We start from the raw sequence: 13,090 nt of genomic DNA on the forward strand, positions 1-13,090 counted from the left end.
GAGTCAGAAAAAACAAAGAGTTAAAAGCAGCTAGCTCCCTTTTGACTGTGATTCTGAGTAATAGTACGTGCAGAAAAGTTAATAAATGGTGAAATGGAGGTGTATTTATAGAGGTCAGTTTATAGCCTTCATTGTATCCTTCTATTAGCAGGCTGGTGCGAGAGCCAAAAGAGGATGTGTGAGTGGAAGTCTACGTGCAGAAGTGACAGACTGGCATTGCTGCTGCTTAGCTCTCCCAACACCTTTTACTATCTGTATTTACTCAGGCTTTGTTAAATCCATTCCCTCTTAGCTGGATTCGGTTACACACTTGCAGCTCTGACACAATTCTTTGTACCATACCTTTGTTATTTGTCCTTTCAAGTTTTTGCTACATCAGTTGGGCATGTACATGCTTTGCTAAATCACTTAATTTAGGCGGTGTTCTACTCCTTTTTGGGGTGGTCCTCCCCTCGCAGTAGCAGAGGAAAGACACGTGGAGGCAAGTGGCAAAGGGATTGCACTGCGGAAAGGAGCTCCCTGCAAAAGGAGGCAGAGCTAAGCTGCCACAAGCTCAGCTGGGCACCTGCCTTTGGGTTTAGAGGCAGCACGGGAAGTCCCCGTGGATTTGTTTTGGCTCCTTTGCAGGGAGCCTTCACTGATACACAGCCAGTTTGTCAGCCTGAGCAGAGGATTGCTGCTACTCCAGCACCGATGCAGAATTCAGCTTTCTTTGATGGGATTGAAATTATTCCCTTCTGTTCATCCTTTTAATTTAATTTTTAATTATTTCAGCTTTCAGTGATGATTTAGTTCTTATGCTGACAAGTGCTAGAGGAGGTAATGTATTGCATGCATTTTAAAGAGCTGAGAACTGAAGCATCAGGCCACATCTAGGGATAGTGACTCTTCCACGTTGTAGGTTCATCTCCCTTGGCACGCAGCGTCCTCCACTGCTGGCTGGGAAAAAACATGAATCTACTACCAACAGCATGCTAGAAAATACAGCCACTAGAAGCTGGAATAAGTGTGAAGTAAATTATCTTTCTTCACACCCATACCAGTTCCTTCTACTCGCATATAAACACTTTCTTATGTGAGATTCTGTATCAACATCAAGCTTCCCTTGCAAGTATGACTGACTGATTTTTCCCCTACTGGGCCGGGCACAGCATCAAATTGTTGCCGCTTCAGCGTTGTATGGAGAAAAGAGGTCAACGCTGAAAAGCCCCTTTGCCAGAACAGCTGGACTAGCAGGCAGCTGCAAAATCAGTAATGAACAGCAGTCCAAAAAACTTCCAAGCAATTAAATAGGCCGATACCAGAACGAAGTCCAGCTGTAGTTACAAATATCAGGAAGAAACAGTAGCTGGAAATAAGTGTATCCTTCCAAATGTGTTTGTCTCGGATTTCTAGCAGCCCATTCTTGCGCTTCCAACTGTTTGTGGTGTCAGGAATGTATTACCCTCCTGTCATTTCTCTGGGAGCTGGCTCTTTTCCACGGGAGGTTAGAATGAGGAATCATTTTGATTTTTCTGTCTGGAATGAGATTTGCAATAGAAGTGTTATATAGCTCCTCTTTGTTTTTTCAGAGTGAAAGAATTGAAAAAGGCCAAGGAACTTGAAGATACGCAGCAGCATCCCGTAGCAATGTGACATTGCTTTTCAGACTGTTTTCATTTTCTGTTTTTAGCAGAGACATGCAACAACAACAACAAAAATACCCACTGCAGTTCTGGAAATACCAGCTGCAGGATTTTAACAGTAATGTTTTGGTCATTGCATTTGCACTTTCATGGACAACTTTTAATTTGTTCAGCAAGACATCTTGGAACTCAATCTTCTGTTGGATCATGGGGAAAACAAAAGACACCAGGAGGAAATTGCGAGTTGCTTCATTCTCCGAGAAGGAAGAAGCGATTAATTATCCTTTTCATATAGGGCTGTATTAAACAACATGTGGAACTGTACAAATATTATACCAAAAATATTGTTAAGAAAAGGTGGGAATGCACAAGCAACGCAAGAATGCTGTTCCTGCGCCTATCAGTCATCTCCAAGAAACTGAAGCTTTGAGAGTCTCAGTGGAGGGGCTTAGATCAGTACATCTTTATTGGGTCCATGCATCCTCATTTCCTTCGCACCTCTGTCCTTTGTGTTTGATTTAAATCTCTACAGCACACTTAATGCAACTTTTTAAATCTGCAGGTTTTTAATACATCCCGTGGGAACTTACAGAAGGGGTTGGTGTATGAGATAAACGGGTAATGCATGAGGAATGGAGAGAGCAGCTTAAGCAAGTTTTAAAAAGTTTTTTTGGTATTTTTACTAGAACCTGCAAACATATCAATTGTCATGTACTTTCTCTCATATTCAGCACTTTATTTTCTAGCCTTACTTTCATGTACTATTATTTCAGTTAAGTTCTTAAAATAATTTGTAAAACGTGTAGCTTTTTATCTTAAGTACTTGTCAATCCTCTTGTCATTTTGCAGTCTCACATACATATGTTGCCTGGACGTTTTATACCACCTAAAGATCAGAGTGGTGCTGCATTCTGGCCAGTAAATTTCTTATTTTGGCTACTTCATCAAAATCTGGGCAGTTTCTGTATATATAGAAGGTAGAACTGGAAAATGAGAAAAAAATATTTGAAAGGGAATATATTGATTAATTACTAAATATTTTATTCACAAAGGGTCAATAACTTGGCAAGATAAAATTATTATTTGTATAGTTTTGTCTGAATGAACCAGAAGAGTGTGGATGTATTGTTTGTACATATTGTATATATTAAAACAAAGAGATATGTGCATGAACTCAAGAAAAAGAAATGAACAAAGCAAAGCATTAGTGGCTATGGTCTGTAAAATGAAACAAAAACTTTATTTCACTATAAGAAACTTTATTTTAAATGTTCTTTAGAAGAACATTTTTGCTAAAGCATGACTAAATGGCAAAAAAGAGCTACTGTATTTAGACTTAGGAAAAAAAGGCAGAGCAACATTACTTTAAAAAAAAAAAAAAAAAGAAAAAAAAAGGATATGTTTACATTTGATTTTGGCTACCAGGAGTTTGGTTTGGTTGGATTTAATTTATTTATTCCTTCCTTCCTTTTTTTTTCCCCCGTCTTTTTTTTTTTTTTTTTTTTTTTGCCAATGGTGCCAAGTAATGTGAATGCTAATATTGCTTAAGAAAATTAAGTTACTTTTGCAAAGCAGATAATCATAAGAGTACAAAAACCGTATCTAGCTTAACACCATACACTCACTCCAATAAGGAACACTTAGAATGAACATAAAATGAAAAAAAAAAAAAAAGAAATAGTATGAAAGTAGAAAAATATGTTTCACATTTTCATATCTCCTGCTGGAAGTCAGAAAATGTAATAAAAATTGCACAAAAAATTTTAAAAAATTAAGTAAAACTTAAAAAAAGATGCAAACTGATCTTGTAGGGGTGTCATGGTATATTGCTATTTCCACATAGTGAGGAGCCAAAGAAATTAGATTTTTTTAAATTGAACTACTAATTTAAAACTGTCACAAATTCTCGACAATGGGAACCAGGTTCTGATCTTTATTACACAGGAATGTAAGGGAGGAAACTCCTGAAGTCTGTGTCATTACCGTGGGTTATGTACATGCGTCTGAGATCAGAAACTGCTCCTGTGTGTTTGTTTTGCTTGTGGCAGTTTAAAATTTCTGAATGGACTGGTGTAAATTTGAGATTGTTAGTTTTGGAATAGTTGTTCTTGCTTGATCCCGGCCACCAACTGCAATGTTTAAACACAAGGCTTGTTGTGAAGCCTAAAAATATTCACACGTAAGAAGCTTTTAAACTGGTGTCTTTAAAAGAAGAGTAAAAACAAGATTGTGGCAAAAAAACTGGGGTCAGTGCTCTTGGTGCCTTTTCTATAATTGTACCTGTTTTTAATTACTTCTTTTCACTGCCAGCATTGAATTAACAGTAGATGTGCTATAGCTCATTATCAGAATTCTCTTGTACATTTCTGAACTGCTGCTTTATGACCTGATTCAATCTAAAAAAAAGGGAAAAAAGAAAAACAAATGGCCTGGCACTCACACTGTGCCTGTGGGCAGCCTCGTAGCCTCAATTTACTGTATGGAATTGGGACCTTAACTGTTAAATTTTTCTCTCACACAAAAACAGAACAGGAGATGCCGAAGAGACTCCTTTGGAATGAATTGGAAATGCTCTGTATTAATACTGGAAGAACTCTGACATTTTGAAACCGAAATGTTGCTCCCATTAACTGATACGTGACAATATAGAATTGACCTTTTCCTAACAAGAGTAGTGACCTCAGTGGAAATGTTTAACTCCCTGTCTTTCCAGAAAATGATTCAGTAATATACAGAGCTATTTCAAATTACTCTTCCAGATCCATGGGCCTGGTGGTGTATCTACTAATCTAGATCCTGCTTCAGCCAAACGTTTAAGCATGTACTTGCTGTTAAACATGCAAGCAATTCCACGGGCGCAACAGAACTACTTGCATGCTTTAAGCCGAGTACAGCTTCTAAGTGCTTTGTTGTGTCGGGCCGTAACCCTTCAGTGTACCACTGGGGAGTTAGAAAGACTCCCCCCGCAGTGAAGTGATTCTGCTCACCCTTTTCTTGGTTGTGGAACTTACATTTTCACGGAAGATAAGTAAGTGCAGCTTTCCGGGAAAATTCGAATTCCCAAATGCCAGGAGCCAGATCTTCTGTCTTCTGATAATGGAATTGCTCCTTTGTGAAACACATTCGACAGCAGTAATACTGTGTGAAAGAAATACAGAATATAACATGAACCCCCTCTCTGGTTGCACGCTTATGGCAGTTCCACACAATAGTTGGTGCCCAATGGGGGGTCCCCAAGACTTGCATGTAAAACTAGTATAGATGTCTTCTCTTTTGTAAGTTTTATTTTTGTAACCGTGCATGTAAAGCATCACTGAATCAATGGATCTGTTGAAGAACTCAGCTGCTGGAACCATGCAAAATGTTTTGAATTGCCCTTAAAATATGGAAAATGTTTTCTGAATGCTTTATATTCTTTCTGCTGTAAATTAAAAACAAAGAAAATTTCCCCATACAAAGTGTGCACCTTTTTTTAAACACGTCTCTTCCATCCTAGTTTAAAAGAATGACGTAGTCCTTTATTCACTGTAAGTAACCATGAAAAAAATGTGGTTTTTACATGACCTGCTTGTAAGTAGCATCTAGTTTCTTACAGGTTATAATCTGAACAGTCCACAGTCCACCCACTAGCAGGTGTGCGGCCCCTGGAGCATGGTGGGATTCATTAAAAGCAACAACACAGTCCCTGGATCTGCAGCCCTTTCTGCTGCTGTATTCCAGTGTGTAACCTTCATCTGGTGTGTAAAGCAGCATGCTTGAGAGAAGCTATTTCTCAGGCAGCAAACTCTTCCAGGTGTCCTGCTGCAGTGTGCTGCTGCCCCATGGTGCTCTGCAGCTCCGCTGCGCAGCACTGCCAGCCCAGTCCTCCTCCAGTTCGGAGGCCAGCCCAGAGCTCCACAATGCTGATCTGCACTACTGGCTCAGACCTGGGGCCCTGCTGGCGGCTCCCACGCTGGCAGCTGCTAGACAAAACCTGTACACACCAGCCACCCTCTCTGTTTCTTCCCCGCAGGCCCTCACCCCAAGCAGAAACTTTTCCTTTTTGAGTGTTGTCCACGCGCTTACAGCAGAAAGGAAAACTTTTAAAACACAGATGCTGGGTACCCATCTACCCACAATATCCAAGCTTCAAATTACAGGTTTTGCCAAGATGACTGCAACTACACGCATTAGAAATCCAGCTGTCCTTAAAATACAAATTCTGCCCAGCTGCCGCTAACAGCCTGGTTTGGTGGAAATGAGTTTTGAAGGCAATATGCTGTAGTTTATCAAATTTGGAAACATTCTGTGAAATTATGTAAGGTGACATTTCTTTAAAAATTTCTTCACTGAAAGAGTGGTTAAACATTGGAACAGGCTGCCCAGGGAAGTGGTTGAGTCCCCATCCCTGGAACTATTTAAAAGACGTGTAGATGAGTTGCTTAGGAACATGGTTTAGTGGGCATGGTGGTGTTGGGTTGACGGTTGGACTCGATGATCTTAGAGGTCTTTTCCAACCTTAATGATTCTATGATTCTATGACATAATACTACATATCTGTAAATATTTCACCAGCCCTTAGATGGCCTCAATTCTGATGAGGTTTTCTAACACGACTTAAAGCAGTTCTATATAATTGTATATACATGGCAGACACCTACTCATCTATGGACGACTAGCTTCTCTGAGATCAAATTATTTTCAGTTCCTCTTCAGTAGACAATCACTTTCAGGGCAGGGCATCTGGGCTTTTCATGAGAAACCATGCACACCTAGTAGGAGACTGCTAAATCCTACATTGTGCACAAAGCAGAGGTGAATCTTGGAAGAATTCAAGAGGCCTGCAGATGCAGAAATGTAAGAGGTCACACTTAATAACACAGTAATACTAATAACTGAGACTTAATAGCTAACTATTGTACTGAACAGATACACGTTACATGAACCAACTCTCAATAATGCCAATTTTGTACCTGACTGCAAGGCTAGCCTAAGTAGGGAAAAACAACTGTAATAGATTAATCATCTGGTCTGTGAGTGACTATGTTAGTAGTGTTATGAGTAAGTTCTTCCAAAACCCAGGACCACAACAGAAGATGAGATTTCATTAAGAGAGTTTCTAGTGGACCACAGAGAAACAAGTTTAATTATGTTTCTCTTTAAGAATAAATCAGCATTTGACTCCCCAGTTTGCTCACAGATACTTCCCCAATTTTCCATTTTATGTGCCTGTTAATTCCTGGGTTCCTTTAGCATCATGGTGGATTGACCCTGGCCAGAAAGTAAGCACCAACCAGCTGCTTGTTCACTCCCCCACCTCCCCTTTCTCCCCAGCAGCATGGGGGAAGAGAACTGGAAGAGCAAACGTGAGAAAAAAATGCATGGGGTGAGATAAAGACAGGTCAGTAAGTGAAGGGAAAAACAGAAAAGAACAAAAATAAGAACAAGTGATGCAAAGGCAGTCACTCACTACCTCCCACCAGCCACCCAGTACCTTGGAAAGACCACCACCATCCCACCCAGCTTTACTGCTGAGGATGCTGTCATCTGGTGCGGAATAGCCCTTTGGTCTGTTTGGTACAGCTGTCCCATCTGTGTCCCCTTCCAGCCTCTCACCCTCCCCCAGCCTACTCGCTGTGGGGGCAGCATGTGAAACGGAGAAGGCCTTGATGCTGTGCAAGTACTGTTCAGCAACAGCCAAAACATCAGCATGTTATCAACACTGTTTTGGTCACACATTGAAAAGATGGCACTGTACAGCCTGCGATGAAGAACATCAACTTCATCCCAGCCAGGCCTGCTACAGGCATAAACCTGCTAGGTCTCTGAGAAATGAGCCCAGGTGTACTTCTGGGCTTAGGTCATGCCAAGAGCCCTTCACAACCAGCAAGAGGGATAGGAACAAACCTACCTACCTTGGCAGGCCTTCACCCTTCAGCATCTTGCACTTGCCCTCAGGTGATGCGAGGCACACGCTGACATGATTATAAAAATAAAAAAAACCATGCACACTTTTCCCACTGTATAACCACAGTGAGATCTCAAAATCACCACATAGACCCAGCAGTTCAGGCCAAGTGTTTGCTAGTAAGGCAATGTAATTGCACCACTTCTGAGGGTGCTACCACAGAGAACTGGGGTCTCACACACAGAGGCAGCAGCCCCGAAATGTACACCAAGATGCATTAACACACACAAGATGGCCAGAGGAGCAGGCCACATCCTGCCCAGAAGCTGGCTGAGAGCAAGTGGGGGGGGGGGGTGGTGCACGCGCGTGTGTGCACCCATGCACTACACATACGCACCGACATCAACTATGTTGGCCTGTCCCACACACACAGGCGCGTGTAAGGGACACTGCAGAGTAGCAGCACGGCAGGCCTCGCCAGAGCCCGGCACCACCCCCCGCCCCAGACACCCTCCCACCAGAAAAGCCGACACAGCACCAGCACCGAATCACTGCAGCGGAGGGGAGCCGGGGGAAGGGGAGTCCTCTCCTCAAGTCTTCCCTGTCCCTCCCGCGCCTCAGGCCCGGCCCACCAGGTCCTGCCACGGTCGGGTCCAAGCCCACGTTCCCGCCCGCATCCTTCACGGGGCGGCCTGGCCCCAGCTGCCTCATGTATTGCCGCTTGTTAACACCTGCCTGCCCGGGGCCGGCTCCCCTCAGGGCGCTATGGGACTGAAACGGGAGTGGGGGGCGAGGGGTGGCGGGAGACAACGTCCTTCCCCCGCCCCGCGCCTGACACGGCGGTGACAGCCCTCCCCCACCGCCCCGCGACTCGCGCCGTGCCCCTAACGGCTGCACCGCGCGCTCGCTGCCCCCCCCGCCCCGCTCCGAGGGCGTTGCCTCCGGGCAGCGCCCCGTTGGGGCCTGGTTTCCTCATGGACCGCCCCTCTGCAGGCGTGGTCCCATGCCCCTCCCCGGGGCGCCCAGGCCCCGCCCGGGTCTGTCGTCACATCCTGGGCGCCGCCGGGGCCGTGTGCAGTTCCCGTTGGGACTCGCCCGGGCGCTCTTGCCGTGCAGCGGTCCGATCCCCATCGGCAGGATGTGAGTGCGGGTCGCCGTGCGCCTCGGGGGGATGCCCGCCGTCGGAGGAAGTCGGGGAGCGGCGGCGGGCTCGGTCGACCCGGCCGCGCCCAGGCGGGCGGTGGCGGCAGGAGCAGGGGCAGGCCTACTGCGCAGCGCGGGCGGCCCGGCCCGGCCCGGCCCGGCTCGGCTCGGCCTGGCCCGGTGGTGTTGGCTGGGTGCCCCTGGGACGGCGCCATCGGCGGGCGGGGGCTTCCGGGAGCGGCTGTGCGTGGAGTCGTGAGGCGCGGCCGGTGGCGGGAGGCCGAGTCTAGCCGTCACTTGGGCCGCACGCCCTGAGCCGCTGCTCGGGCCGGGTAGCAGGGCGTTTGGCTTCTGCTCGGGCGGGCTGTCCTGTCCTGGCGGCTCTGTGGTAATTTAGGCGGAGTTCTGCCGGCCCCAGGCCTCTCTCTGAAAGCGCTGCCCACGTAGCCGGAGCACCGAGAGAGTGCTTTCTGGTGACTGGTTTGTTGTTGTGTCTGGAACCTCCGCTCTCAGGGGGAGCTTTCACTTTCGAGACTCTTCAGTCTGGGACTAGCGGTGAAACAGCACGAAAGGGCGACTTAAGTGCCAAAACAGAGGAGCAGTTATATTGTATTATAAGTGGCTTGCTCTTGAGCCGTGTCACAGGCTTCCTGGTTTGCTCATTGTGCATGTATACATTTGTTCTTGCCAAATGTAAATTAGAACTCAGCGTGCAAATGTGTAAATACAGCCAATACTCTGATAAAGCTCTCAAGTATCAGGATGCACTAAACAGTACGTGCTTCTGATGCAGGAGAAATGAAAACATGAAAAAGCAAATTGAGTACAGATAGTTCTAGAGATAAGCAACAAAAGCTTGGTAAAGCAGTGAAAAGGATATGAGAAGTATGTACAGAGGCTCTTGCATCCATTACAAAGATGTAGGGTGTTGCAGCTGGTAAAAGGAATTCAACTGCCTGAGGTTATGAAGTCAAAGCTGACCAGATGTAAATTGTTGTATATGTTGAATACTTTTTGCTTCTTATGCTTTCTCTTGCTCCATGCCAACTGTTCCAAAAGAATAGACAGAGGCAACCACTGGAAGAGCACATAGTTAGAATAACCATAAAGTTTCTGTATTTAATTTTTTGTAAACTACTGTAGCTTGAAACTTAATATTTGTGTTCATACTGGAAAACAAGAACACCCCTGAGCCCAAACTCTTGAATGTTTGAGCCCTGTGAACCATTGTAGGAGTTGTCATATGCCTTATTGTAAACTATACTATTGGCAAGCCACTGCTGTCTTTTAGCACGTCAAGCAATTCGTTGGCAAGATGTTGGGACGCTGCATGACTTACACCTATTGTCAGCTGTTAAAACTTCACTCCTCTCATAGGAAACTGCCCCGTATTTATTCCAAGGATTCAAGTGCCCTGTTTTCAGGAACGTTGGATAACTTGTGTAGTCTAAGCATATCCACTTAAAACCAAAACCACAACTTATCAAAAGCTAAACAGAATAATGATGACTTTCTTTACTGCAGGTCAGCCAGTATTCCTGGAAGCTCAAATGTGGCTGCTGGCAGTAATCGTCGTCTTCAGCAGACTCAACACCAAGTAGATGAGGTAAAAGTCTAGTCTGATAGCAGTGTAATCATTTTCCTTCAGGAAACCTGTATAACTAGAAGGGATGTTTTGGCCAAAGCAGTTTCCCCTTCATATAATGAAGGGGAAGCCTAGTATCATTCAGCTTGCTTTATTATACTTGTGTCATCTTAACTCTTGCAAAGGTTAAAAAAAAAAAAAATCCATTCAGCTGGAGTAGGGAAGTAGAGAGAGGTTACCAGTGTCCAAACATTAGCTGCAAAGTCAGTGCTTGAGGATTTGGCATAAGTAAAGATAAAAACCTTTGTTCTTACAGAGAACGAGCTTTTCTCTCATCAGTAGCAATGAAGGCTGACCACCAAATATGACATGTCCAGATTTATGGGGAGTCCAAAAGCCAGGCTGGCTACTGACAGTATTTTTTGACACACGGTTGACTATCATGTTTATATGCCTCAAATCCTTCTGAAGCGAGTCAGAAATTATTTCCCAGGTTTAAGGGAACGCCAGCACAACTGGCACTGCTGACATTTTAAAGTAGGTATTAGGGGCTTCCAGCCACAGATAAATTTCACTGTTTTGTTGAAGCTTATGACTGGATATACTAAAAGACAATAGCTCCTACTTCTGAGAGGAGAACATTAAGAGTACCATGTGTTGCTATCTGTTGCCTGCAATTAAGTTCCACAGCGGGTGATAAACTGATAACTTACTGTAAGCATTAAACTGATGTAGGTTGTTGACATCATGAGAGTGAATGTGGACAAGGTATTGGAGCGAGATCAGAAGCTGTCAGAGTTGGATGACCGTGCTGATGCACTGCAAGCAGGAGCTTCCCAGTTTGAGACCAGTGCAGCCAAGCTGAAAAGAAAGTATTGGTGGAAGAACTGTAAGGTAACCATGGCTTGTATACTTACACTATGCAGTATTGCAGTTAACACTATTACAATTGGCATTTCAAAAGGCAGAAGTAAAAGTGGCTTTAGCCAATGTTAGTTAAGTTTGTTGTGGTTTAACCCCAGCCAGCAACTAAACACCACGCAGCTGCTCGCTCACTCCCCCCTGCGCCTCCCCGCCCCCCCCCCCCCCCCCCCCCCCGGTGGGATGGGGGAGAGAATCAGAAGAGTAAAAGTGAGAAAACTCATCGGTTGAGATAAAGACAGTTTAATAGGTAAAGCAAAAGCCGCACACGCAAGCAAACCAAAACAAGGAATTCATTCACTCCTTCCTATGGGCAGGCAGGTGTTCAGCCATCTCCAGGAAAGCAGGGCTCCATCATGCATAACAGTTACTTGGGAAGACAAACATGATCACTCTGAACGTCCCCCCCTTCCTTCTTCCCCCAGCTTTATATGCTGAGCATGATGTCATATGGTGTGGAATATCCCTTTGGTCAGTTGGGGTCAGCTGTCCCGGCTGTGTCCCCTCCCAGCTTCTTGTGCCCCCCCAGCCTACTCGCTGGTGGGGTGGGGTGAGAAGCAGAAAAGGCCTTGACTCTGTGTCAGCACTGCTCAGCAATAACCAAAACATCCCTGTGTTATCAACGCTTTCCAGCACAAATCCAAAACATAGCCCTGTACTAGCCACTAGGAAGAAAATTACTTCTACCCCAGCCAAAACCAGCACAAATTTACAGTGTCTATTTTAAAAACATGGCATAGTGGTTAGGTGAAGTAACCAAAAGCTGGATTACCAGCCGTGCTGCTTGATGCAAGACCTTGTCGAAGACAGTAATGGCCAGAGGGAAACACCTCAGTAATCTGAGGCTTTGGGGAACCGGAAGCAAAAGGTCAAAAATACATAGGTTGAGTTAGTGTGTGGGAAGTATTAGAAAGCAGAAGGAGCTTGCTCAGACTCCTGTGCCTGTAGCTGTTGGCAAAGGTTGGAATCTTCTTTGGTGAGCAACAGAGACAGTGAAAGGTGTGGTATAGGGTAAGAGTAGAAATTATGTTTAATAGTTCTTTACTCCTGCTTGTATCATCACCTGAGGCAGGCTTTGCATGGAGGCACAATAGAAAAGAACCTCTTGGTCTGCTTTGCTTGTGTGCACAGCCTATCATGTCTTCAGTGGTAATGGTGAATCAAGCTTGCTTACTGAAGAAGTTGTACTTGCTGTGTCAGATCTAGCACATGGTGCAAAAGTACCTTGCAGGGGCTGCTTTCCTGTACCCTAAAGGCCAGTTAATGCTGCTGCATGGTTTGTAGTAAGTGTTGTATGGCTTTTTTCACAGATGTGGGCAATACTGATAGCTGTGGTTCTCATTATCATCATCATCATTATTGGTAAGTTTCACCAAAACGGGTTTCTTGTAGAGTTGGAATAGATGGTGTTAATTCACCGTCTGGTACAGTTTAAATAAAGCCAGGATACTCAAAGTATATACAACATTAATCTGAAATAGGAGTGACTGCTTTAACAAATGCTGCAGTAACCACTGGCAACAGATAGATAGTCCTGGGTGAGAAATATCAGTGTGCAAGCACAAAGGAAAACTAAAACTAGGAAAACCAATACGGGGAAACTCTTAAATCCCTCTTTGCGTATCTCTAGTATCTCAAAATCTTAAAATGCAGGATTGTTATGGCGAGGGGCTGTAAGAGACTGTCCTTTGTCCAACTTTTTTCTTCTTTTTGTAGTCTGGAATATGCCTTCATGAGTTACAGGAAGAAACTCAAATCAACTGAAGGTGCCCATCTTCAGCCTCTCCACTTCAAACCTGCTGTATTTTCAGCCCATTTACTGCTGTTTAAAGCAAAACTGTTTTGATTACTGAAATGTTAGCTAACTGTACCTGGTTGCCTTAAGACACTCCTGTCATAAATTACTAACAAGCACAGCTCACCGCTTCC

At 44.6% G+C, this 13,090-nt stretch overlaps 2 protein-coding genes across 9 annotated transcripts in view; both read left to right on the forward strand.

The window, feature by feature from the left end:
- Window positions 1-5,072, forward strand: part of CAMTA1 (calmodulin binding transcription activator 1) — a 330,817-nt gene extending 325,745 nt beyond the window's left edge. For all 8 annotated transcript variants that reach the window (XM_076356070.1, XM_076356072.1, XM_076356073.1 and 5 more), the window contains one exon: window positions 1,572-5,072. In XM_076356070.1, coding sequence (XP_076212185.1) covers window positions 1,572-1,604 — 33 coding nt within the window. In that variant the 3' untranslated portion in view covers window positions 1,605-5,072. The remainder of the gene's footprint in view (window positions 1-1,571) is intronic.
- Window positions 5,073-8,542: 3,470 nt separating this feature from the next.
- On the forward strand, window positions 8,543-13,077 carry VAMP3 (vesicle associated membrane protein 3). The gene is made up of 5 exons (XM_076356356.1): window positions 8,543-8,652; window positions 10,180-10,261; window positions 10,976-11,134; window positions 12,472-12,523; window positions 12,878-13,077. Coding segments are annotated over exons 1-5 (315 nt in total). The 5' UTR covers window positions 8,543-8,650; the 3' UTR covers window positions 12,898-13,077.
- The last annotated feature ends 13 nt before the right edge of the window (window positions 13,078-13,090 follow it).

The sequence above is a fragment of the Aptenodytes patagonicus genome, chromosome 19, assembly GCF_965638725.1.
Source record: "Aptenodytes patagonicus chromosome 19, bAptPat1.pri.cur, whole genome shotgun sequence".
Classification (NCBI taxonomy): Eukaryota; Metazoa; Chordata; class Aves; order Sphenisciformes; family Spheniscidae; genus Aptenodytes; species Aptenodytes patagonicus.

Bases quoted from the DNA above. Each gene is read 5' to 3' on its own strand.
- VAMP3 (XM_076356356.1), top strand. The intron at 10,262-10,975 runs GTAAAAGTCTAG...AAACTGATGTAG, and splicing joins CTCAACACCAAGTAGATGAG to GTTGTTGACATCATGAGAGT. The intron at 12,524-12,877 runs GTAAGTTTCACC...TTCTTTTTGTAG, and splicing joins TATCATCATCATCATTATTG to TCTGGAATATGCCTTCATGA.